Source organism: Uloborus diversus, chromosome 7 (genome assembly GCF_026930045.1).
Source record: "Uloborus diversus isolate 005 chromosome 7, Udiv.v.3.1, whole genome shotgun sequence".
Taxonomy (NCBI): Eukaryota; Metazoa; Arthropoda; class Arachnida; order Araneae; family Uloboridae; genus Uloborus; species Uloborus diversus.
This window is the reverse complement of record NC_072737.1, coordinates 126,545,626-126,573,473: the sequence shown is the minus strand read 5'-3', so window position 1 is coordinate 126,573,473 and position 27,848 is coordinate 126,545,626. Positions and strand designations below refer to the sequence as shown.

The 27,848-nt window shown below is 33.9% G+C and overlaps 1 protein-coding gene and 2 non-coding genes across 3 annotated transcripts in view; 1 reads left to right on the top strand and 2 right to left on the bottom strand.

Moving 5' to 3' along the window:
- LOC129226547 (myosin heavy chain, non-muscle-like) overlaps positions 1-14,752 on the bottom strand; it is a 194,348-nt gene extending 179,596 nt beyond the window's left edge. The window contains 1 exon segment of the mRNA XM_054861156.1: positions 14,217-14,752. Coding sequence (XP_054717131.1) covers positions 14,217-14,576 — 360 coding nt within the window. The 5' untranslated portion in view covers positions 14,577-14,752.
- An 8,549-nt stretch (positions 14,753-23,301) lies between these two features.
- Trnar-acg (transfer RNA arginine (anticodon ACG)) lies at positions 23,302-23,374 on the top strand. Its single transcript has one exon. It is a non-coding gene; the product is annotated as a tRNA-Arg (tRNA).
- Positions 23,375-24,450: 1,076 nt separating this feature from the next.
- On the bottom strand, positions 24,451-24,523 carry Trnar-acg (transfer RNA arginine (anticodon ACG)). The gene has a single exon. It is a non-coding gene; the product is annotated as a tRNA-Arg (tRNA).
- Positions 24,524-27,848: the final 3,325 nt, after the last annotated feature.

Sequence of the window (27,848 nt, the reverse complement as noted above, 5' to 3'; positions counted from 1 at the left end):
TGTTTTTTCCTCACTCATGACCCAAGAACTAATTCCACTGTTCTTTGATTTTATATCTAAACTGAACTCTTTACTACTTGTATTAAGAACAAACAGAGCTTAAGAAGGATCCTTATGACGTTTTTCAGAGTTTTCTTTATGCTTGAATGTTTCAGCATGCTGCCTCAATTGCGAAAATCCACTATCGCTTATGAGCACTGAACAGTTGCAAAAATGGCAAAATGCAGAAAAAATAATCTTTTCCTTTAGTGCACCATGCACCAAAATTTGTACTATTAATGTCCTCCTGGTCCAACCACTCCATACCAAATTTTGTTAAGCGATGCGATTTCGCCATTATAATTCCACATATTACAACAAACTATGTTTTAACATCATAAAGAACTAACATTCTACGATCCCAAAATGCACTGAACACAAAAATATACGAACGGAAACCATGATGGAAAACAAAACACATAGCTGTTGCCCAAACGCAAAATTTTAAAACCAACTTCAGATTTAGTTCTCGAAACTCCACCCCACTATAATGACGTCACATTGCTGTAGCCAATGAGCGAAGATGCCTGTTGCAGGATTTAATCAGTTTTGTTTTTTAATTTGAAATTCGTTTGGGGACGTTACTTTCAGCTATATTTCAGCGAAAAATCCGATGTCACAAAGTTGATTTACTGTTCTTTTTAAAAGATAGATAGGGTGAAAAACAGGAATATAGGAAATATAGGACATTTTCAAAAAATATAGGAAATATAGGACGGTTTTGATGCTTTTTTTGAAAATATAGGAAATATAGGATATATAGGACTACTTCGACCCCTGTAATTTGGAACGCAGGAGATTTTACGATTTTGTATCCAACTAATTTGATGAAAAGAAATATCTTTTTCATGCAGGACACAGAAACTGCTGTAAAAGTACCAAAATATTGATTTCCTATGCTTTCTCGTTACTTTTAATATTTCACAACTTTAAAGCATCTCTACTTGAACCAGCCAAGTGATGTGGTATTTGCTTCATAAGAACAACGATGAGAGCTACCAGATAACTTAAATTATGCAATCGATTGCCTTTTCTCTTGTAAGATCGTAATGGGATTAAACAGAAACCCTACTTCAAAGATTGCTCGATTACGATGCGATCTTTCCGTCTTTTTATCGATTAAAATGCACTGAAGCAACTAATTATCTTCCCGCTGTCGGAAGAGATATAAATGAGTCACACCACATTCCTAACTGCATTAATAAAGTTTATAATGCTTATGAAACCTCTCAAATCATCGATCGATACGGAATTGAAGAAAGTCGAGGGATTTTAAGAGATGGAACAAAAGAACTTCAGAAAAGCTTAGACACAAAGGAATTTCAAGAGCAGAGCCACATTGGGAGATCGATCAAATCCCACAGTCCTTGGTTTTAAAGCTATATTGGGTTATCGGATTGCAATTTTTTGAAAAAAAAAATTCATTCCATGCTTTGTCGTACGATACAGGTTGTCCCAGAATGGTTGGTACAAACTTAAAGGGGTATTAGAGAGGAGAGGAAGATAAGAAGCAAAAATCATATGGAACGTACGGTTGCAACCTCATTGTTGATATGCTAAATGCACACAAAGCCAGAAACTAAAAGATACAAAACAGGTCACAAAAAAGACGATTTTAAACAGCATTTTAGTTTAAGAGAGGTTTAAAGCAGTTGTTAAAAATTACAGCCTTGTAGCTCTAACACATGCGAAGCAGCAAAAACGCTGCGTACTATGAACGTTTGTTAAAATGGCTCGTTATTGCGACAGTGCTTTGTCATTGCGACGCATATAATACAGATGCAGACCGCAAATTTCACCTACCACTTTCAACCTTTCATAAAACCTTAAGTGTTAAATCGTCTTTGTGTAATAAATTTGTGACCTGTTTTGCATCCATCAGTTTCTGACTTTGTCTGCATGTAGTGCGTCAGGATTGCGTTTGCAACCTATGTTCCTTTTTTAATTCTTGGTTCTTATCGTTTCGTCTGACACCTCTTGAAGTTTCTCCTAATCATTCAAGGAGAATTCGCAAATGAATACATAATACTTTTGTATTTGAGTTTGAGAGCAAAGGTAAGAAAACAGAGGCAAATTGTTCGAACGATACTAAACCAAATATAGCACATAAAACAAACTTCAAAAATCGACAGAAGTTAATTATTATATATGACATACTAAAAAGCTCAGATAAACTAAACTTAAACTTATTCTATTCGAACGAAACCAGTCGTGGCTTTTTCAATACCATCAATGTCGCCCGAATTTAAAATATCAATTGTACGATAATTAATTATTTCGGTTTTCCTTTAAATTGTTTCAGAACAGTAATAGTTTTCCTTTTGGGTGGAGTTGAATTCATTTCTATGAATCAAGCCTACTTCTGAAACGCCTTTTACTATACATACAGTCCAAGTTGAAAATGAATTTATTCAATAACGTTGAAAAAGCTGACATTCATTGCATTGGTATTTTTTATCAACAGACTTTTTTTTTTAAATTTGTTACCAACTGTTTGAAAGTAATGAATTTACTAGAATTAAAACACTAATAACATGAAAATTAATGTCACAAGAAAACAAATAATAAAATTAAACTAAAATGAATACTTTGAATTTGAGTCAAATATCAAGCAGATAAATTTCCTCGTTCGAGACTTCTATGGCAGTAGTAAATATTTTTTATTAATTTTGCAGGATAAGCTATGTAAGGCAGAAAATGCTTACTAGAAAACAGTGTGGTTCAACGCTTAGTTACCCAAGAGTCAATCTAACTTCAGTATAAGAATATGAGGACCAAAAATAATGCAGAATGAAAACGAATCATATATAGGGTATCCATAAAATTATCTCTGGAGCAAAATGTGTTTAATACTATCAAGGAAAAGTTGATTAATGTTACACCAGTAGCGTCACTACCGGAGGGCGGAGGGGGCGGTCCGGCAAGGGTGAACCCAAAGTGGATTTGAGAGTTGATGAAAGTCTTAACATTTTTCAAAATATATCTTACATTATATTTAAGCTATCACATTTCATCGCAAATGGAACACGGTATTACGGGGAGAAGGGGGGGGGGGAGGCTTATATTTTCACTTACGACAAATTTTCTAAAATTTTAATCTGTTTTTGTAAACTTTTGTTATGCCACATAAATAAAACTTTGTATCTGAAAATTGTATTAAAGGTTTTTTGGGTGGGGGGGGCGTAGGGGAGGGCTTACACCACATATTACCGCCCGGGGGTCACCCATTCTACCACATGTTAAGCATATGCACATAAAGGTTAAACTTTATCCATATTTTTAATATGTAGTAAATGGGGTTGTTTCCTTCAGTCAAAAGTACTACTTTTAGTCACTGAAATTGATAGAATGAGTAAAAAAAAATAACATGGACCCAGAAAATACTTTCATTTTCCCAACAGTTATTTTTAATTCATTTTTTAAAATGTCCGATTTTGAAAACAAGGCGTGGTCTTTATGAAGTCCCAAATGATGCAATTTGGCGCATCATTCTACCACGTTTCCACGTTATGATAATCAAGAAGCGAATAAAATATTGCGCTCTACGCTTGCTATCAACCATATCGTTGCTAATACACGTGAGTAAAGATGCGAATTAGATATTTTTCTCCGTGAATAGCAACACTGAATGGCATTTCATCATTTGTGATGTCACACGACAGAAACGTAGACAATGAAAGCGCACCGATTTAAGTAATATTTTAAAAATATTAAACTTGAATAAATTATTTAAAAAATGGTTAGATCCTATATTTTTAAACATGCTCTTTCAGAAAAAAATACTTTTAAAATTTTGGAAATGACCCCATTTCGATGCATGGCTTGTTTGTGGCGCGGTATATACATCCAAACGCTAATCAACCTCATCCTAGTTAGCATGTATGGAGTTGTAGAGATTTATTTTACACCCTGAATTTTCTCATCGATCTCAGGATTCTTGGAGGCCATGAAATAGACCCTGACTTACAATGCACTTGTTACTTAATCGAGTATCCTACGCTTTCTCTCTACGTACAACAAATTAAAACTGCTGTTAATAAAATTTGATGAGTTACTGATTTTTTCATTACATTATTAACTGACTGACTGACCTGACTCATGCCGTTAATTCGATATATTTTTTTAAAATCCAGAGTTCTTTCATGGATATCCTGAATAACTTGTTCGAAAACTTTTATTAAAACTTAAATAAAAGACTTGATTTTACAGTCGAGAAATCAAAACAATGCGGATTGCACTGCTTTCCTAATTAAGTTTGTCAATGCCCTTATACAAGTTCGTGAACGGTCGCTATTGGGCGAAATGAAGATTTTTTTTTCTGCTTATTGAACGTAAAAATAATTTTAGGCAGTGGTAGCTTTCTTGTAAACATTAAATTACAATTATTTTCTAGAGAGAAAGGCAAGGGCTTAAAAAAAAAGAAAATGAATAGGTGAACCGCATGCGTCCCGGGTTGGACCACACTGCTTCAAAACTTTCCGTAATAAAAGGATTTCATGTGATTCAGTCATGTTTCGCAAACCAATTTTCCTTGACGTCATACACGGAACCAATCAAATAATAGGATACAGTGGCAGAAGATGATGAGATGGGAGAGCCTGGCTCCCCCACATTTAATTCGATGAATCATCGGGAACCGCTAAAGCTACAGGTTGTAAAGTGGTCCAAATGGAATGAAGCGACTTATTCTGAAAAACAGTTGTTGTAAAAAAGTGCAACGATCTTTTAGTACACTCAAACTTGTTTCTATGCGGTCTTTTTTCAAGCGTTTTTCTTTTTTTTTCTTGTGCGGTATATTAAAATTTCAATCAGATTAGGATTTAATTGATGAAATTATTTTTAAAACGAGTGAGAGGTGGTACCTTCCAAGTGACAACATGGGCACCCCCACGGTAAGTCACTGTGACTTCCCAAAAATTTCCTTATACGGGAAATTTTGTCCGACTACTCGGCAAAAATTACTACTTGGTTCATTTCGATTTCGTTTAAATATTACAATTTTGTAAGTTTTTGGGTTTTTTCTACGTTAGACTTTGCAATCCCTCTCCACCGCATTAAAAAAAAAAAAATAACGTTGTTGCGAAAACAATTTTTTAAAGTTACTCGCGAAGTTTCGAAAAAAAAAAAAATATGCGGTCCCTATCTACTGCATAAAAACAGGTTTGGGTGTATTAGGAAAAAAAAGTAAGACGATCAGAAATGTTTCGTGGTTTCCCTGAACCCCCCCCCCCCCCGGCCTCAACAAAATAAAACACAGATTAATCAATATATTCTATTTCTTTATATTAATAAATTATAATAAGTAATAAAAACATAACGTATAAAATCACGCAAAAAACGTTTGATTTGAATGAAAGATATAAACTTTTGATTAGAGAAACAAACCCCGGAGAGTTGGGAAAACCCCGGAAATTTGGAGAGGGGAGCCCGAAAGGATTATTTCCACACGAAAATAAATAAAAAGTTTTGAAGTTTCTGAGTACGTTTAATTTTCAAAAGTTTGAAGTTTCTGAGGTTCATAAAAATCAAGTATTGGCTCATATTATCTTATTTTACACCCGTAGTTGAAAATTAGGAGGTCATTTGGTTAGCTTGTATGTTTACAAATAATAGATGATGAACTTCTCGCCTATTTGCTATATCCATTTGCTCGCCCATGTTCCACGTTATGATAATTTTCTCGTCCACGTTATGTTTTGCTTGGTAAATTTTTCTTAAAATTGGAATAGAAAAAGAACAAAATCGAATTTTCGAAAAATCGCTTCGAGGTGCACACCCCCATGCTATAAACTAATTGTGTGCCAAATTTTATGAAAATCGGCCGAAGGGTCTAGGCGCTATACGCGTCACAGACATCCAGACAGAGATCCAGATTTTCAACTTTATTATTAGTAAAGAAGATAAAGATACTCTTCTAAAACAAATACGTGCACAATACAATTATTTTCCGTTTTTTATAACTATCAATTTAATAAACCTGTAACGTGCATGACAGTTTGGGATTTCAGTTGTCACACACGTTTCAAATTTTATAACATTTACAAAAATTAATAATTAAGAAAAAACTAAGAATAATAAAATTGCGCATGTAACTTTTTTAATAGAGTATGCAAATAAGATTAAATTGACCAATGCTTGATTTTTTGATGCAGTTAATGAAAAAGAACTCTGAAAAGAAAAAAATAGTGTAAAAATAATCACACACGCTAAGGTGAAATCGCCCGAAAGTTTTTTCATTACAAGAACTGAAAGTGTTCGACATTTCTCACAAAATTTTGGCTCTGGAAGAAAAATGTTCTCTACCTTCCGAAGAAGAGAAAAGGGATCCACCATGGGGAATGTAAAGCTCGCGCCATATTTTCATAGCTTATCGAAAAATACTTTCCCACCACATTCCCCAAAGAAAAACAACATGGCAGCAAGAAATCGGCCACCCAGCCAGCCAGCAGAGCGTCGCAGTACTGTTCGTCATTCGGGTAGTAGGCAACTCAGACACGCACCGCCGAAAGGACATTGGACAGTGACCGAGTGAGAGAGGATTTTTTTTTTTGAGATTTTGGAAGAAGAAAAAAACTCTGTGTATTTGACTTCTCGTCCATTTCATTTTATTTCATTTGGAGCCTTTATGGCTCGTTGGGTGCTGAAATCACACTGAGATCCCGACTAGTGCGCGGTAAAAAAAAAACTTTAAAGTGCTTCTGCCACTATTTACCTGAATTATTATTAAAAATTATCTCATTTTTCCAAATCTGACCATTGACCACCGTTTTTCGTCAGGGCAGCAGAGAGCCAAGGTTGGCCTCTTGTCAGTTATGCCAACGGGCCCATCTTGCCCCCCGAAAAAAGAAAAAGGGGGAAAAGAAGAGAAAAGGGGGGAAAAGAAAAAAGGGGAGGGAGAAAAGAAAAGGGAAAAAGAAAAAAAGGTGGGGGGGAGGGAGTAAAAAAATCAAAACTGCTTACTAGAAAACAATTGACTATTTTAAGGGCCATAAGAGTAAATATCAGAAGAGTAAATTGTACTTAATCTTTACGTTTTCTCTTATTCGGAGTTGGGGGGACTCCGAATAAGGACTCCGAAATCCCCTTTTTAATTCGTCTTTTTTTTTCCTTTCTTTTTTTTGCGTCACTGTCCCCCCCCCCCCCCCCAAGGCCCGAGTCCCTAGTTTCTGACTAGGCTGACATGGCCTCCCGTCGGGCCTGTTTTTCGCCCATCAACCACTTTATGGAAATAGCTCCCCCCACCCCCCTCCTCTATGTCAGTTTTCGACAGTTTCATATTCATAGCCATTGGTTGGGGTTTGATTTGGAGGGGAAGGGGGCATTTTATTACCCGCTAACATTCTTCTGAAGTGCTAGAGAGGTGAAAAGTTCAAAGGCATGAACGTCTGTAGCAGTAAGGGAGACTTAGAGAGGTATTCATCCTAAAATATTTTTAAAATCATCAAATTCTTTTTTCCTCATTCTTTTAAACTTTTCTGATGCGGAATTAGAATATCGGGCTCATTTGTACAAGCCTCATATCCGAAAATATGTTCACGTTGTGAAAAAAAAAATGTTGGGATGTCGGAGGTTGCATACGAATCGTATTGCATATTTTCAAGAAACTTTCCGTATTACTTACAAGTTACATTCATTGATGTAAGATTTACAATGAAATTAAATATGTTTATGCATAACTGAAAGGATGCACTACAAACATTGTTTATCACTTTTTGATAACTACGAAAAGAAATTTAAAAAATGAAACGATCAAGTGATTAATTAACACATTAATCATCAGAAAAACAACTGTTTTCAATTTACTAAAGAAGCCTTTTATTCTAATCCTCCTACAACCAGAAACGTTGTTACTGATATGTAAATCGAGCCACCAACGGAGGAAAGTTCACTGTCCGTGAAATGTTAGGAACCAGTTTTTCGCCTAATTCAATAAAACAAGTGGGCGCGTCCATTAAATACGATTCTCTGCGTGTGGGCAGCTTAGAGATTCAGCTGATAGCAAGGTCGCATACTATTCTGAAACAGACCTCAAAAAACATAAATAACGCCAATGACTTGTCCGAATAGATTGATACTAAATTATTGACAGCTCAAAAACGATGGCCAACTCCCATGATTAAAAAAGGCACCAGTAGGGTTAAGATGTGTTCAAAACGTATGTTTGTGCTTTAGAAAAAGAAAGGGGGCCATGAGGTTAGATCTGGCAGAGTAATAAATGCAGGGCCATGTCGTGCTAATTGATTGCAACACATCTTTGGACATTTTTGACCCCCTTTGGGGAAGCTAACTTTCATTTTATTGAATTTTGTTGCGACTATTTCCGTATGAAATTTTCTTAAGTTGTTGCTTTTTTTTAACCCCCCCCCCCCTCGAAAAAAGGTTTCAGCGCTATTTTGTTATTTGGAAGAAATCCTGCCTGAGTTTCATCGCAATTTATCGGGTTAGATGATATGATTGTTTGAAAAATAACACTGATAAAAACTAGTTCGGAAAATAATTTTTTTTTTTCAAACTACAGTGAAATCCCGATTTTACATCCCCTGAATCAACGATTTTCCCACATTTTACGTTTTTTCATTCGGTCCCGTCAACAGTTTTGCTGTTATCAATTTCTCGTACTTTACGTTTTTATTGTTGAGAAATCCAGTTGTTGAGAAACGTAAAATAGGGGTTTCACTTATCTCTTACTCTTTATGGCATCACATACTCAATTTAAAAATAAAATTTAAAAAAAGAAAGAAAGAAACTTTGGAAAGATGAAAACTTAATTAAAATTAAGTTCCTGAACATGAACCCTCCCCCCTAAAATATTAGTTTGTATGTTAATTAAAACATATTATAGTTCATAAATTTGTGCGACTCCTATTCCTCGTGTGTGCAACTAGTAAAAACTTTTACATTTGATATCAGTAGCAAGGAAGGACCCCTCTACTGCAACGAAATGTTGAAGAGTAAAGCTAAGTCTAAACAAGATATACAGTCAGATCTCGATGACTTGAAACTTATAACTCGAATATTCCTTTATCTCAAAGTTTTCAATGGCTCCCAAACTCTTGAGACTGTTGTGGAAACTTCCCATATCTCGAACTATCAAAAACTTGAACGCTTTAGCCGGTCACGTGGGACTTCGCGTTATCGAAAGTTGACTGTATAACAAAGAATTCAGAAAATATGGAAATTTTGATGTAAGGTTAATTCCGTAACTGTCAGATGACGTTTTCATACATTTAACATTGACTTGGCCGTTATAGGACAGCTTGAGCTCAAATATATTACTCTACCCATGGGCGTAGCCAGACTGAGGCAGAGAGGGGCAACTACCCCTCCCTTGAAGAGAACCTCCAACTCCCACGCACTTTCCAAAAGTCACCAATGATAATTTAAAGTGCAACTTCAGGACTTCAATTTCGAAATATTTCCGAAGGAAATACATAAGCACTTTTTCTGCTCTCATCTGACCAAACATTGCATAAAAAGTTAGGGAGAGAGGATGAAACAATTTCCAAAAGCAAATTCCGATGTTCGTACGGGGGGGGGGACAACTAAAAACCACTATATTGTTGCGCCTATGCTTGTCCTCCCTAACGGAAATCCAGGCTACGAACATGACCACATGACTCTCCCTGACGTTTCATGGAACGACCTCTGCGCAAATTAGAAAATATAGGCAGGTAGTAGACGAGACAAAAAAAAAAGTTTAAGAACCTCTGCTCTAAACAAACGATATTCAAAACACCAACTTTGCCCTTTCGAGTAGTAGGGTTCCCCCTTTTTCGGGAGCTTCATTCAAAACCGTTTCATTCACAGAGCCGTTATATCGCTATGAATAGAAGCACTTCCTCGGTTCTTGTTTACATACGAAAATACCTGCTTCCCGGCCTCCAAGAGGTAAAATGTTACTCTTTTCATGTGCCACGCGTCCACAATTCAGTATAAAGGTTAATTCTTGTCACAGTTTTTTCGCACTTTGCTTTTAAAATTCGCGTGTAATACATTTCAAACCTTTTTGCTATTTCGCTTAATAATCCGTGGCGGGAGGGGGAACGAAGGAACGCCGTTGCCGGAAATATTTGGTTTGTTATTGTAAAAATAAATAAATGTCTGCTTGTGCAATTAATGCTGGCTAAGTATAATGTCAAGTTGAACTTTTCTGAGTTTACAAAAATCCATCAACCTAAAGATGGGAACAAACGAAAAAAAAACGGGGAATTATGGGGGGATGTTTTTGTTTTCTTTCACTAGGTGAACAATTGAAAATTTTCAATATTTCTTGCACAAAACAATGGATTAAGAAATTTACAACATTTAAATTACAATGCTTTTTTTTTTGTTTATGTTCAAAATGTCCAAAAAAAAAAGTCAATTTCTGTCAAAAAAAATCATTTAACTGTTATCACAAATCACATTTTATTCAAATTAACGGTTGAATAATGACTTAGAATAATATGGATAATTTAGCATGCTTTGAACAAAGAAAGCTAAGTGCTATTTTTTAAATAGGTTTCAAATTTCGCATATATTTAGAACAAAAGTGTTTAAAAAAGAATAGCATGGATTGCATTTTGAAAAATATTTTAACATTTATGTTTTGTAAGAAAATACAAATTGTAAAGAATCAAACTTTCCATTTTTTTTCTAAAAAAAAACTTGAGGCGGGTTTTTTACGCCGCCTCAAAATGCCGCCCTCTTTTCTTCAGGGATGAAAATTTAATGCCTTCCTTAATAGTACCTCTTCCATCCCTTAGTCAAAGCTGAGCGATGCTAGCTAAATTAAAGTTCCATCATTCATAGTTATTTTACAACTTTAAAAAATTAAAAATAAAAGAAATTGAGAATGGAAATTGAATTCCCGAAATAAGTTTGTAAATGGCAAAAGTAACGCTTCTGAAAAATAAAAAAAGAAGAGAGAGAGTTGGTGAGTTTTAATTAAGTAAACACGTTGTCTGTGGTGCAAGGCTTTAAACTTTTAAGCCCCCCCCCCCCCTACTAACCGCTACTCAGCCACGCATGCGCAATCAACCACATTCTACTTATTTGTATACCACTCCACACACTAGTTTGCACTCCCCGTAAGGTTGATCTCACTTGTCTGATTCCGTCACGGTGTCACAACTTTCAAATATTTGTGCAAAAAAAGAACAGGGAGATCGCTAATCTTCCAGTTCTAGATCGCAAATGGAATATAATTTTAAAAGTTTCGCTCAACTCCCCGATAACCACAGACACATTATGAAGTCTTTCGAGAGGAGGGCGAGGCGTTACCCTTAGCAAGAAAATTGCTTAACATAATTTTTTTTAGATTGAAAGTAGCTATATCTCTTGTTTCATAAGCCACAATGGAAAATGTGACATTTGACACAGTTCTGGAAAATTAAAACAATTTTCCAAAAGCGATTCTTTTTTAATGGTATTCATAATCTTTGGTTAATTAATTTTTTCAGTATATTCTAACTACAAAAGCCTTTTACCTTTAAAAAAATAATTTTGTACACTATAATTTATTTTACAGCAGTAATCCTTCAAAGAATTCCCAATGGATTGATAAAACAGCTCACTATATATATACTAGATTTTAATTTAGTACATTAAGCATAATTTTGAAAATATATCGTTCTTTACACTCTAGTAATTACAAAAACTAACTTAAAAAACCAATGCCGTTGCGCAAGAGTTGGGATGCTCGGGGATCATACGTCACTCCCCCCCCCCCCCTCAAGAAGGAAAGTTTTACAATCATGCACACGTCGGCAGGTATGTATTGTATGAAAGTATGAGACTGGTGCCACCACTCCTCCTCCATGAAAAATTAGTAATACGCCACTAATAAAATAAAAAAAGAGTTGTGTTCTTTCAAATGTTCAGCGAGCGAGGAAGTTCTTGAAATTAACCACAAAACTTATTGAATTTTCAAGTGAGCTCAAGCAAAAACTTACTGTTATTAATTTTTGAAACAAATTGCAATGAATTCAGACATTTAGAGAAAAAATGTCTCATAAAGCAATAAGTCTCTCTTCCCCAAAGCATACGAAAAAAAAAAATTGGAAATCTCATTAAATTCCTTCAAATTGTTGGAAATACAATAGTTGGGAATTACAACAATAACGAAAACAAATATTTATTTCTCACATGACGAAAAAAAAAGCTTTCTTTTGACAAGCACATATCGACAACGCCGAAATACTATTCGACTTTGAAATTTGAAAAAATATAAACTTGCTTATGAGTAACATCAGAGTTAAATGTGAAAATGCTTTCAGAAAAGGAAGACATGATGAATGTACAAAAACCTAAAAAACTGAAAACACATCAAGTGTGGAAAAGAAAAAAGAAATCCCTGGTTTTGCAGGAAAAAAAAGCTTGAAGGATGTTCATATTACGTAAAAGCATATTTCGTTTGTGATTCACCGCCAAAATACGCATCAAAAGCAGGTGCTTCCATAATTGGCGTGATATCACCTTTTTCGGAATTATATTATTCGAAATTTCTCGTTCGAAAACATTTTATTGGCAGTGACCACGATTCGCCAGCAAAAACGTGCCACAGCGCAGAAAGTAGATGCTTGTTTCGAGGAAAGGATTGAATTTATTAATGAAGGATTGAAATTTTCACGCATGCTAAATAATAGCCCTTTACATTTCGTTCATTAAAGAGAGCATTTCTATTTTACATCATTTATTGCATTGTTTCAGTAATAATTCATGCCTTTTCCAGCAAAGTTGTAATTCTTGTATAAATACCTAAAACAAATTTTTTACTTAATCTTCAGCTTACAATATGAAATCAAGTATTTTTTTACATTACAAATAAAATTTCAATACTTGAACTTAAAGTCTAAAAGAGGCGATAATGCTACCGCGCAAATTGGATGAAGCACAGATTTTTTTTTTTTTTTTCGTTCAGAAGCCCCTTTGTCAATTATTAATAACTTCTGCATAGGCAATTCTTGAAATATGATTTAAATGGATAGCGTGAAGCTATTGATCAAAACAAAGTTGCTTTTGCATGTTCTACAAAAAAAATATATTGCAAATGGCTCTTGATTTTAATTACATATTTTTAATAACTAAAAAGCACACCACAAATCGATAAAAAGGAGATAAAACTACGTAACCAATTATGCAAAATAAGTATGTAGAGCATTTTATGCCCGTTATTAATTAAAATGTTAAAATGGAAGGTAAACAGTAATTCAACAAGAGAAAGTACAAAAAATTTTACACTAGGGAAAACATTAACCTTAATTTGTATGCAACACAGATAAATATTGCATGCAAAATGATTTTTGATATGACCGTTTCTTTTACTTCAAATGCTCCTTAATGAAAAAATTATAAAATTGACATCATGCAAAAAGAATAGGCTGATCAAGTTAATGATTTTGCATAAAAAATGAAAAAAAAAATACAAACTGATAATTGACAACTATGTGAATTGAGTTAAAAAAGCTATTAATTGATATGGATTAAGAAAAAGATTATAAACTCAATTATGCAAATTCAAATGCAGTTTAATAAATAAATAAAAATAATTTCAACACTTGCAATTATAATCTATGAAGTACACAGCAAAAAAAAAAAAATACATTCAATAATACGTACTTGGCACTCTTCAAATGTAACCAGGTTGTTTACTAAAATTAAACAATTTAAATATGACAATACTTGTCGAGAGTACTTGATGAATGTTTAGTTTAAATCTGAAAAATAATCCTTTTTTTTCATGGAAGGATTCTTAAATAAACAGGTAGCAGCTATAACTTGACAGATTTATGAACGGACAAAAAAAGGCGAGGGGATGTTGCATGCCATTTAAATAAGAATGGTAATAACAGAAAAATTGTACACCTAGTGAACTTGTGCTTGTTTTTATATTGTCAACTAAAACTTGTTTTAGCAATCGCTTTAAAAAAAAAATTGAAGAAATAGATAGGGATTAAAATGAAAATTAACTTGACAGGTGAATTTTCAGGGACAAGTGCAGCATTTAAACAACGATCACAACCGCCGCCGCAGATTTTTTATGGCAACGGTTTTTAGGGGGAGGGGCAAGTGGTCGTCAATGCACATTGGGAGTGACATTTTGGAATACAATTTTTTTAATTGAACGGGAATGCGTATCAAAATAAATAACTGAGAAATTTATGGAACAAAAAAAAAATGCATGCAGAGGTACTTACGTATATAAGGCCACAGTAATACCGATCCTTGAGATTGTACAGCACTGATGCTTCATTAAGGCACGTCAATTCTGCCATATCTTCGACTTTATTAAATCTTGGGGGGTTCATTTTCTGGACATCATCTTTATTCACCACGCAATGTTTACCCGTTTCGGCAATTTCCACCTCGAGCTCGTCTTTTTTTTCTGACACAATACTCGCCGCCACAAAGCCTTGTGTTTCGTGGGGGATCCATATTAGTTTTTTCGAAGTCCATTCGGCCTGTTTCGATGGATCATTGACGAAATTCCTGTCCACGATCAGATATTTCAATTCTGGATTTGCTTGGACATCCAGCATGCTCGCGCTGTCCGCCATCTTGAGAGCCGGTGGTCGGAGTCCGCCGAAAATTCAAGAGTATGATGGCAAAAATACGAACAATATGTTCGATTGAAAGGCGGGAGAGTGGGACTAAATGTGTAAGGGATCGAACATATCACCTGTCAGCAGATGACAAGGCCTCTGAAAGCTTAACAATTAGTACTTAAAATCGCTTGACCGCCGACACTTCACTACCAATCCGCCTGTCCAAAGTTAATGACTGGATTCGTGCGTTAAGCCTGAAAAGCGGTTTCCAGTTAGCGCCCGGCTGTAGGGTTGTAAGCAGCGAAGCGTGTTTCCGTCGCCAACAGCGCTTGAAATGGAAGCCAAGGTGAAGAAATTTAGGTTTCGTTACTGCCCTTTACTTCTTGTTCGAAATTTTGCGCACCTTATAGGGTTGTTTTTCAAACAAGGATGATTAAATTAAGTTCTCTTTTTTTTCCTCCATCGAGCGCAAGAGCACCCAGTTTCTACGTAACATAATTTTCAAGATTATTCCGCAGCAAAACTGTGTCAAATTTTAATAAACAGGTTGATTACTAAATAAGACGATTCTTTTTTGAAGGTGTATGGGTTTGTGATGTGTGTGTGTGTGTTTAAATGCGGGTGAAAACAATTAATAAGTTTACTGAATTAATAAGTTTATCCTTCTTTCCTTAAAAATGAAAAAAAGGAAAACGGAAGAAAAGTTGAATTTGTTTCTCAGAAATTGAAATTTTAACAATCGAGTGCTGCAATAGTTTCAAACATAGTTCTTTTTTTTTTTTAACTTTTACTACTATTTTTATTTATTCATTTATTTTTGAATCATCATGCTCTGTGGCCTGCAAACTATTACTAAGTGATCTAAATGTTATAATTTAGCACAAGTTTCACTAAGTAATTTGGTTCAAAATTAGTTATCAGTAGTAACTAAGTAGTTTGAACAACGAAGCATTTTTTTTTATTATTTGTTTGTTTTTTTCCCGAATGACCTTTTTTTCCGGTAATAGTTTTTTAAGCTGAAATTTCACATAAATTACTCATATAGGGATAGTAGAATTCCCTCACCCCTTAACATTGTATGTCATTTGTAAATGCTTTTTTTTTTCTTTTTTTCTTTTTTTTTTTTTTACAAGATGAAATTTGTTTCAATTTGCTCGATGAGTAGAGCAGAAAATATAAGAATTTCTAATTTAAAGAAAAGTTCTTCGATAAACCCAGTTCAAGCTCTGAGCTAAAGAGCAAAATGTTACTGAAAAGCACGAATGTGCAAACGTTACGGGCGGTCGTTTTGCTTTGCACAGGAGCCTCCTTAGCACTTATAACTGAAATTTCGTGCAACATTAATTTGGATTGGGGGGGGGGGGTACTTCGTAGAAAGGCTTCTCCCCTCCCCCCGACTTTTGTTACGCGTAATTTAATCAAGTTCTTTTTTTTTTCTTCAAGTGGAAGAGCGATTTTCCATATTGTTCTAAACAGGGGCGTGCACGGGGGGGGGAGAAGGGACACCTGTTGGCCCGGCCCCGAACCTGAAGGGGGCCCAATATTTTTAAAACTAGGCGTGAAATATAGGGGTAAACAACATGCAGGGGGTGGTTTGTGACAGGCCCCCAAATTTCTGTGCACGGTTCTAAATATAATATGCACTTTAATTTAATTATATTTTATACGACATAGTGAGCGGATTTTTTTTTTCTTTTTTGTTTTTTAATAATCGCAACGCGTACTTTCACCAAATTCTTTCCTAGTAGACGATTTAACGTTTCGCAAACCAAATAAAATTGAAAAGTAATCTTCCGAGAATGATGAGCGTCATCGAACAGGAGGCATTGCCCATTGGTAATTGCAAAATTTGTAATGTTTTGTTTAAAAAATATTATTTCAAAGCAGATAAGAAAAAATGAAATGCGCTCTAAATGAATTTATTTCTGCATATTTGGTATAGGACCTTCTTCAGTTAGATATGAACGAACACAAATATTCATTTCCTTTATATTAGTCATTTTAAACATATGTGATGTTGAAAAGAATTCCATTTAAAAAAGTTATTATAAAATTTATTACAAAGTAATTTAATGTAAGAAATATATTGCGTTAAAAATCGAACACCTGGTAAATATAGCATTAACATTTTGCAATTTAAGAATGTTTTCTTTTGAAGTCGATATGAACATTAAGAGAGAGAGAAAAAAAAATACTTTTCGAAAAATTATGTTCACTAGTCAAATTATTACTTTATTTACTGTAAATTATTCTTGCACTAATTATATTCAACAAAAGAAAAAAAAGACGTGTGTTTTAGTTTCATAAACTCGACAGGTTGTTTTTTTAAATATCTCTAACAGGAGAAAATTCCCAATTATTAGTAACTAGAAAATCACTCGTCAAGGTATGACAGGTGAAAATTTTGCTTCAATATTTGAACGAAGCAATTGCCTGCTTGCTGATATTTTGATAGTTGAAATAGGAAAGTTTTCGATTATTCAATTTTATTTTTATATGATAGAGTAACATGTATGAACATCATAGGTGAAAAAATTTTTGCGATACGATAAGTAGTTTTTTTTTTAAATTAATTTTTAAAGTTCAAGCGCTTGTGACGTCAAATGGCATAGGAAGTGACGTCATACGCTCTTCCGATAGGGGAGAAACCGAAGGACGTGCATTCGACTTCGAAGACGAAACGTAAAAGGCTTATCTCCTCGCATTTAACTCCTCGCGTTTCTGGAACGTTAAACCTCTCATCCTCTCGGAAATATTCGAATATCATCATTGATTTTACTTGAGGAAGATTATTTAGATTGTGCTTTAACGAATCCGGCCTCCATAGTGTGTTCAAAAGGATTACTGAATTTCTAAAAAATAAAAATATCAGCGCGCTCAAAATGTCTGTAGCGAAAACAAGGGATCTTCGGCGGAAGGCTGCCCAGTGTCCATTAGTGCCCTGTGACGTAGGCTCGTGACGTTTCAGAAGAGCGCACTTTTGCGCGTGGAGTTTTAAAAATTCATTAAAAATCAATCACGGTGTTTTAAAATTCGGCGATGGTGAATTTTTTAGTTTTGAGGGTCAATTAACAATATCCAATAGCCAAAATATGAACATTTAATAGGTTGCAACTTCCCTATTGTAACCCTAACTTCAGCGGATGAACCCTAAACTCCAGTAGAGAGCGTTCATTGTTGACTACTTTTTCGTTTCTTCATTCTCCTAAAATGATAGTTTTACCAGTAAAACAGTTAAGATACCGGATTCAGTTCAGCCTCATCGAAATAAAGCATTTCCCTGCATGTCAAACATTACGAAAAAATATTATCAAATTATTATACCGTCGAGCAAGTTTCATTGTTGATGACGTCAGGAGCGTCGTTACTCGATCATTCGCTGATATATAATGAGGATTAAATAAGATTTAAGTACAATATAACAAGAATGATAAGCTACGAGATAAAGTACGAGCCAGCCAGAATGGGGTGGTTTCCTTCAGTCAAAAGTATTACTTTTAGTCATTGAAATGGATGGAATGAGCAAGAAAAATAACATGGACCCAGAAAATACTTTCATTTTCCCAACAGTTTTTTTTAAAATAATTTTTTTAAACTGTCCGATTTTTCAAACAAGGCATGGTCTTGATGACGTCACAAATGATGCCCTTTGGCGCATTTTGTACCGCGTTTTCACGTTATGATAATCAAGCAGCGAATTAAAATTGCGCTCTACGCTTGCTATCAACCATATCGTTGCCAATACACCTGAGTAAAGATGCGAATTAAATATTTTGGAACGTGAATGGCAACACTGATTGGCATTTCATCATTTGTGTTGTCATCGGCAGAAACGTTAAACGATAAAAGAGCACTGATTTGAGTAATTTTTTAAAAATATTAAACTTAGAGAAATTATTATTAAAAAATGGTCAGATTCTATGTTTTTAAGTATGCTCTTTTCGAAAAAAATACTTTTAAAATTTTGGAAACGACCCCACTCGGACCTGGTACCACATAACAAAACATACTACAGAACTTTAAGTACAATAAAACAAAAATGATAAGCTACGAGAGAAAATGTGCCAGCCGGAATTTGAAATGTCACATTATAACAAAATACTATAGTACTGTTAGTAGAATACAACAAAAATAATAAGCTACAAGCAGAGCTGGATTTACGTATAAGCTAGACAAGCTATAGCTTTGAGCCCCTGCTTTGCTGGGGGCCCCCAACTCCCAAACAATTGTATGATTCGTTCCTAAAAAATGAAAAGTACTTGAAAAAATAAATTTCGTTTTCAAATGCTAGGAAACCTTGAACATCTGGAAAAGTTTGGCTTCAAACCTTGAATTTTAAAATTTCTAACAAATGGGAGGGGGTAAGAGGGAGAAACACCAAAATACATTAAATAAAGCTCCTTGCTACATCCTGCATCAAAAATGTAATAATCATGGTTCTCACATTTATGTAACATATTACTTGAGACAAATTTTTGTGACTGACATGTTTCACATCTTGTTATTTAATTTAGTCACAAGTGGAGTATTTCGAAAATTATTTGGCATTGCTTGCTTTTTTTCTTACTTCTACTGCATTTTGTAAATCTGTTTAGGGCGAAAATTAAATATTACACTACTTCTATTCCTTTTCGTTTTCTGCACTACATGTAATTTTTAAAAAAAAGTTGTAATGAGAAATCTATAGTTCATTTCTTTTTTTAAACTTAAAATAGCTGTTTCTTAAAAAGTTAGAACAATACTGTAAAATTTTTCGATCAAGTACCAAAATGTCAGAGACTGGAAAGTGCAGATAAAGTGCCTTAAATAATTTTAATTGTTCTCGAGTCCTTAAAAATAGTTAGATAAATCTTTGAAACTCTTAAGCAAAGTGTACAATTTTATTTCTTGTCAAGTTTTTAAGTTACGAATTGTCAAAATGAGCAGTATGTTACTCTGTTGTTAACTATTTTCTAAATCTGTACACCATTTCTTTTAAAGCATTTTTTACCGTTGATTATTTAAAATTTAATTCATTGTTATATTTGTCGGTGGGTTGGAGGGATGTTCAAAAACTAATTGTACCGAAACCCAATGTGAGCGAGTAACAATCCATTTACCTTTTTTCCGCCATGGCTCTTTCTCTTTGTCAACTGCTGTCATTGATTTGTCGACCCAGAGACAATTTTTACTGTCTATGATCTTAATTTTCAAAAAAAAATATATAACTTTTTAAAAAGTTTTGTTTTCCTGTTTTTTTCCTGACATTTTTGTAGCTTCAATAACCCCTTTATAAAAGCCTCCAAATGCAGAATTTTACATATATTTTTTCAAGAATCCTCCGGGGGAGAAGCTCCCGGACCCCCTGAAATCGGGGATATTCTATACACTGCTTAAAGGGGGGCCCTGTAACACCGTCTTGATGAGCCAAAGAGGATAACAGGCAAGCACATTAAAGACAGCACATAGTGCGGGGGGGGGGGGGGGCGGACACTTAAAAGTGGCTTCCTTCTCCACCGGTAAAATAGTTGTTCGGACTAAAAAATGAGTACAATATCTGAAATAGCTTAGACTTAATAGCTTTAGCCATTAAGTCTAAATCCGGCCCTGGCTACAAGCCAAACACGAGCCAGCAGGATTCGAACCTGTTACCAAATAACAAAATACTATGGAACTTTAAGTAGGGGAATGTGGGGCAAAGTGAAAAATATTTACTTTACTTTTAGCACAAATTATCTGGTAATATTTTAACTATGTATTAGTATGTGTAGTATATTCCAGACAGGAAAAAAATACCTCCGATGAGTAAAGCATATGATAATACAGGCAATTTTCAAAAAATTATGCTTATATTATAATATTTTGTTGTATGTCAAAATTATTTTTGTTAGTACAAAATCTTAATAACATTTTAAATATTAATTGAAATTTTTCTAATATACGATGCAGTATCTATCTAGTTAATATGAAGCTTATTTGTATTTTAAATATTTTCATAACTAGTCAAGTACGTGCGGGGCAAAGTGGATGGAGCACAGTAAAATAGTAGTTTATTTTGTTCACTTTCTCAAGTCTCAATCACTTACTAAATTACTTACATATTCATTTATTTATTCATTCATTTACATTCCTTCACTTAGTAATTCACTTATTTATTCATTCAGTCACTTACTTTATTTTTCATTTGTCTTTTACTCACTCGTTTATTTTTCTTCATTTATATATGAATTTATTTATTTCATTATGCGTTTACTGTTTCAGTCTACTTTCATTTCTTTATTCAACCTTTTATTTACTGATTAATTTGATCAAAAATATTTTTTATAATCGAATAAAAATATTTCAATAAAGACTTTTTTACCAAAAAACAAAAGTGATAAGCTACGAGATAAAATACGAGCCAGCCAGAACTCGGACCTGGTACCATGTAATAAAATATGCTGTAGAACTTAAAGGTTGGTTGGTTTATTTGATTTTTATGGCGCAAGAGTCCTTGAAGGAAGACTATATTGCGTCAAACGATTTTTACCCGACTGCGCGTGCGCGACACAAAGGAGGGTAATGTGTTTATAAGTCTATGTATGTATGTCTGTCCCTATGTGGCGTTCTAGGGGCTAAACGCCTTGGCCAATTTTGGTAATTCTTACGTCAATCGATTTGTCTTAACCTTGGGAGTGTCACTAAACACGACAGTAATCAAAACTCACCATATCAACAACCAGTTGCCATATTTTGTCTGTTCGGGATCGGCGCACGTTGGGTGTTGCACACTGTGTCGCACGCTACCTGCGTGCGACAAATGCGGGTAGTTTTCGATGCCTGAAATTTTTTGTTTGCTAAGTTTACTAATTGGGGTCTCAGTGACCGAGTGGTCTAAGCGATTGCTTCTCCCACTTGAGGCGGTGGGTCAAGACACCCTCGCTCCGGATGTACTTTCCCCTCTTTCTGATGTAAATTCTTTCATGTGTTCTTTATATGTATTCTGTACTGTAATAAAAAATATACTACGCTTAGCGAAGGCAAGACACTCAGATTGTAGTCCTCATCAAAATAAAATCGTGCAACAAGCACCAAAAGAAGGAAAGTCTACTAATTCGATTTTCATCTCTAACATGTTGCGTTTTTTTTTTTTTTTTTTTGCTTTGATTCGAAGGAATGAACTGTACTTCTTGACTGGCTTTTTTAGTTTTGTGAGAAAGATTTGATTGACGACGTTTCCGATTTCGCGTCATCATAATTCATACAGGCTGTTTATATAGTTGTGCAGTGGTTGACTTAAGTTCGCGCATTTTTGCCGAAGGTCAAGCACATGTAGATTGAAGCCGAGTTACATCCCTAGAGGGACTAATTATTAGCAGTTTAGACCACCACAAGTTACTAAATAAACCTGACGATACAAACTCTCTCAATGAAATGACAAGATATCGAAATGTACCGTCTTATAATCATAATAACTAAGTCAATGAAAATTAACTAAAAAGTGTAAAATAAAAAATTATTAAATAAAAACAAAAAACCTGACTGCGTAAAAACCAAAAACAAAAAAACTAAAAAGAAAAATGTATCAGCCCAGTAGTTTAGAATGCTATTAAGTACTACTGAATAACTACACCGTTGAAATAGTTTTATAACCGTACACAGATAAGACAAATCATAAATTCAAAATCAGAATAGAAGGATCAACAGTCGGGGCCCATTCCTTTCTGATTCAAGGAGCCCCGTAAAATTCGCCTACTGCGAAAATAATAAAAATCACAATATAGATCCGGAACTTAAAGATGGATTTACTTTAAACAAATTTTGTTGAAAATAGCTCATGATGACCAACTGCCAAATCCGACTCTTAGAATTTTTGGGCAGTCGACTCCGAATCTGACTCCTGCACCCGAAAATTAGTTGGACTCCGACCCTGAGTCTGTTGTTTTGGCAAAAATTTAGACACGGACGGGAACTTTTTTTTGACATTTATTTTAAGCAGCATATGATTTTTCATTCTTTTTTTTTATTTTTATTTTTTACTTTTCAGTAAGCAAAATTTCTTGCCTCCGTATTGCATAAAGGTTGACATGCAAGAAAAATCATCTTGCATTAATGCTGCCTCAGTATTGTTATGTTACTCCATTTATATGCTGTCAGCAGGCAGCTTTTTATGCAACCTTATGCAGTATGAAATACGTCAATATTGACGCCGTCATTATAATATCAAGATCTGTCAAGGTTGATACAAGAAATTTTGCTAGTAGGGTTTTTGAAAATGATTAAAGATTTTTTTTTTTTTTTTTTTTTTTTTACGCATCTATTTTTTCAGATGAGCGAGGCATATATTGTTTCTAGAAATCTGGTTAAAATGTTAGAAAGTTACTTCCGAAATAGTCTGCCACTTTTAACTTTTTAGTTTTGAGAGCATCATTGATCAGATAGCAGATACTAAAAAGTCGCTATTGGTATACGGGAAAGTTGGCTCGTTTTTCTGGACGTAACTTCTTGTTGAAATTACGATAGCATGATTTGAAACTTTTTTACAGAGCGAAAATTTGGAACAGTACTACGTATTTGACGTTTTACAAAAAAAAAAAAAAAAAATCTGAAATTTGATGTTTCAAAATAGACACAGGCATAGGCTTGAAAAACACTCAGAAAAAGAATCGAACTCCTAAAACTTCAAAGGAATTTCTCGTAAAACCAGTAAATTAACATTGAATCAAAAGCATTCAGATTTTGTATGAAAATTTACCTTACTATCGTCCTGTTACCCGAGGGGCCAGTGGCGCAACGGATAACGCGCCTGACTACGGATCAGGAGATTCCAGGTTCGAATCCTGGCTGGCTCGAAGTTGATCTTTTTTGTTATCGCACTTACTGTACTGTTGCATTTTGTTATATTGTACGAGGTTCTAATTCTGGTTGACTCGTATTTTCTCATAACTAATTATTTTTGTTACATTGTAGTGAAATGTGGGGCAAAGTGAAATAGTGAAGATGACTGAGCTTTTTCCAAAGGAACGAATTAGAAAATTGTTTTGAAAAATACAGAACATAAAGAAAGAACATTGTATTTCAAGACAAAACTTGCATTGAAACAGTATCAATTAATTTTTGGCAGTAAATTTTTGTGCCTCCAAAAAAAAGTGGAAAAATTTCAATTTTTTTAAGGAGCTAAGTGAAAAATAAAATATTTAATAGTATATTCTTAAAGTTCTATTACTTTTATTTTTCCTGTCTTTATTCTTGAATGAAAAATAAATAGTATATAATAAATAAAAAAAATATTAAATAAAAACAAAAAACCCGACTACCTAAAAATAAAAAAACTACAAAGAAAAATGTATAAGCCCAGTAGTTCAGAATGCTATTAAGTACTACTGAATAACTACATTGTTTAAATAGTTTTATAACTGTACACAGATAAGACAAATCGTAAATTCAAAAGCCGAATAGAAGGATCAACAGTAGGGGCCCATTCCTTTCTGATTCAAGGAGCCGCGTAAAATTTGAATTTTTCATTCAAGAATAAAGACAGGAAAAATAAAAGTAATAGAACTTTAAGAATATACTATTAAATATTTTATTTTTCACTTAGCTCCTTAAAAAAATTGAAATTTTCCACACTTTTTTTTGGAGGCACACAAATTTACAGCCAAAAATTAAAAATACTGTTTCAATGCAAGTTTTGTCTTGAAATACAATGTTCTTTCTTTATGTTCTGAGATTTTCAAAACAATTTTCTAATTTATTCATTTTGAAAAAGTTCAGTCATCTTAACTATTTCACTTTGATCCACATTTCACTACAATGTAACAAAAATAATTAGTTACGAGAAAATACGAGCCAACCAGAATTAGAACCTCGTACAATATAACAAAATGCAACAGTACAGTAAGTGCGATATAACAAAAAAGATCAACTTCGAGCCAGCCAGGATTCGAACCTGGAATCTCCTGATCCGTAGTCAGGCGCGTTATCCGTTGCGCCACTGGCCCCTCGGGTCACGATACGATAGTAAGGTAAATTTTCATACAAAATCTGAATGCTTTTGATTCAATGTTAAACTTGCTGGTTTTACGAAAACTTCCTTTGAAGTTTTAGGAGTTCGATTCTTTTTCTGAGTGTTTTTCAAGCCTATGCCTGTGTCTATTTTGAAACATCAAATTTCAGATTTTTTTTTTTTTTTTTTTGTAAAACGTCAAATACGCAGTACTGTTTCAAATTTCGCTCTGTAAAAAAATTTCAAATCATGCTACCACAATTTCAACAAGAAGTTCCGTCCAGAAAAACGAGCCAACTTTCCCGTATACCAATATCGACTTTTTATTAGTATATCTGATCAATGATGCTCTCAAAATTACCTAAGTCGCAAACTATTTCGGACGTAACTTTTTGACATTTTAACCAGATTTCTAGAAATAATATTTGCCTCGCTCATCTGAAGAAACAGATGCGTTAAAAGAAAAAAAAAATGAACAAATAAAACAATAGCATTTTTTAAACAAAGCAGTTAATATGTATATATTTTTCCATTAAAAAAAATCTTTAATCATTTTCAAAAACCCTACTAGAGCTAAATTTCTTGCATCAACCTTGACAGATCTTGATATTATACTGACGGCGTCAATATTGACGTATTTTATACTGCATAAAAATTGCATAAAGGCAGCCTGCTGACAGCATAAATGGAGTAACATAACAATACTGAGGCAGCATTAATGCAAGATGATTTTTCTTGCATGTCAACCTTTATGCAATACGGAGGCAAGATATTTTGTTTACTGAGAAGCAAGAAAAAAGAATGAAAAATCATAGGCTCATTAAAATAAATATATTATGTCAAAAAAGAAAGTTTCCCTCGTGTCTAAATTTTTGCCAAAACAACAGACTCAGGGTCGGAGTCCGACTAATTTTCAAGTGCAGGAGTCGGATTTGGAGTCGACTTCCCAAAAATTCTAGGAGTCGGAGTCGGCAGTTGGTCATCAAGAGCTATTTTCAATAAAATTTGTTTAAAGTAAATCCAATTTAAGTTCCGGATCTAGATTGTGACTTTTATTAGTTCCGCAGTAGACGCTGATGTTAAAGGATTTGAACTGTTCAAAATCGAACGGAAAGTTGTTCAAATAAAAAGGTTATTTTCTATACATGGGGGGGGAAGGGGGGGGGCTCTTCAAAAACTTTTTCCTACAAAGTTTGTTTGAAGCAAATTTGCCTCTTAGTCTTAGTACGTTATTGATATTTGCCTTGAATTTCCCAATTGGCGTTAATGTTAAGTTTTTTTTTTTTTTCTGAACTGTTTAAAACAAAACGAAGAATCGCTCAAATCAAAAATTAAACAATGGAATGAGATGTCCTCGCTGTTATCTTTCGAACAAAAAAAAAAAAAATTGTTTGAATCGGATTATTCACTCAAAAGTTATTGAGGGTGGGGGGCGGGGGGGGGGCAGACAGATAGACATTTTTCTATCTCAATACCCCCTATCTCAAACTTTCCAATTTTTGATTTTTCGATGTTTGTTTAATTATTTAATTTATTTTTGACTTTTTTTTTGTTTATTTTTTGCGATACCTTTAAGATTTATTAAGCCTTCTTTCAAGCTTTTTTCTTCTTTCTCTGACTTTTACTGGGAAAAGTAGGCTAAAAAGTATATCCAGGGTTGAATTTATCTCTGTACCGCCCTTAGATCATTAATGGTCTAAGAGGATCTCAATGGTCTAAGGTGCCGCCTATATAGGCAGGCCTGAAATCTGTTGAACTTTTTCCATTTTTGAACATCAACTAATTTATTAATATTTTCTGAAAATATTTTGTTTTCAAGAGGATGAAAATAATTTCTATTTAATTAAAAAGTAAAAGATGTAATTATACAAAAAAAAAAACACTTACTGCTTCAAGGATACTAAAAATTTCATAAAAAGTAAAACTTACAGTCTCACATTCTCACAATAATTGCAATCCTAGGCAGGCCCGAATCTACCTACCCGCAGACTCCGCAGTGCGGGGAGGGGGGGGATACTTCACTGGGGGCACCTACGGCCCCAGAAACCAAAGAATCCTTTAAAAATAAAAAAAAACTTTTCTCAAAATTCAAAAGTTGAAAATATTTTTACGCTTCAGCAAACATTTGAAGAAAAAACGAAACTCAACGCTTCAACACATATTACTTAAGAACTTCACCGAATCTTAATTAAATGAAACAACTTACTAGGAGTAGCTAATCTGTGATCTTTAAACAAATCTTTTAAATAGAAAAAAAAACACGTTTACGGAAAACATGAAAAATTCTCAAATTTTTAAAATATCCTAATAAAAGTCAAATCAATTCTAAAAATTTAGAAGGTGAAAACAAAACTTAACTTGATCAAAAGATTGAATTTCATGTATTGTACTTCGTCTTATATAAAAAGCACACTAATAATTAACAACGGTTGATGCAGGAATTAACATTAAATTCAAAAATCGGATTCAAAGTACTATTCACAAAATTAACCTGAAATGCCGAGAAAACTGGTCGGAGCATTTTCCGAAAAAATGTTTTAACCGGCTCAGATGATCAAAAATCCGGTGAATTTTGATTCATATCAGAATAAAATCTAAAAAGACTTCAACATTAACACAAATGAAATAAAACTAATTAATGAGGCAAACATGAAATGTATCGATAATAATTGTCTAAATAAAAATGAGCAATTGCTTGTCTTACTTGCACATATTCTATTTCAACTCTCTATTTTCTCATGTTTTAATTTTAATTAATTAATTAATTTTTCAAAACTTATTTTTTATTATTTAAATTATTTAACAAAAACAACCCATCATCGTTTTCACCATTAGAATCAACTATTAGTTATGGCAGAAGTAACCAATAAATTGACTTTTTAGTATGTACTCCATCGATTTTCTTAATGAATAAGGGGAGGGGGATTGAAAAAAAAATTGACCAAAAGTGAGCGTGGCAAGATCCATATTGTTAATGTATGAGCTTTCCCCAACTAAAATCCATTAACAGAATGTGGTCCTCATATTTTGCACACTCAAGTACCTCCGGCGCCTGCTCTAATTTAAACAATTTTATGTATGTATGTATGTATGACGACTGTTCATGTAAAGTTAAAATCAAATTGTCAGTGCTTCTTTTTACATTTCCAAGTATCAAAGTTGACTATTTTAAAGCTGGACACCCCTTGGAGATTTTCTTGCTACGCCACTGGTTCTTCTTACACTGAAATTCAAAGATTTTTTAATTCCAAAATTTTTAGAGATCAGTGGCAATTTTACATGGAGGGTAATGGGAAAGTTATCTTTCCCATGAATGGAAT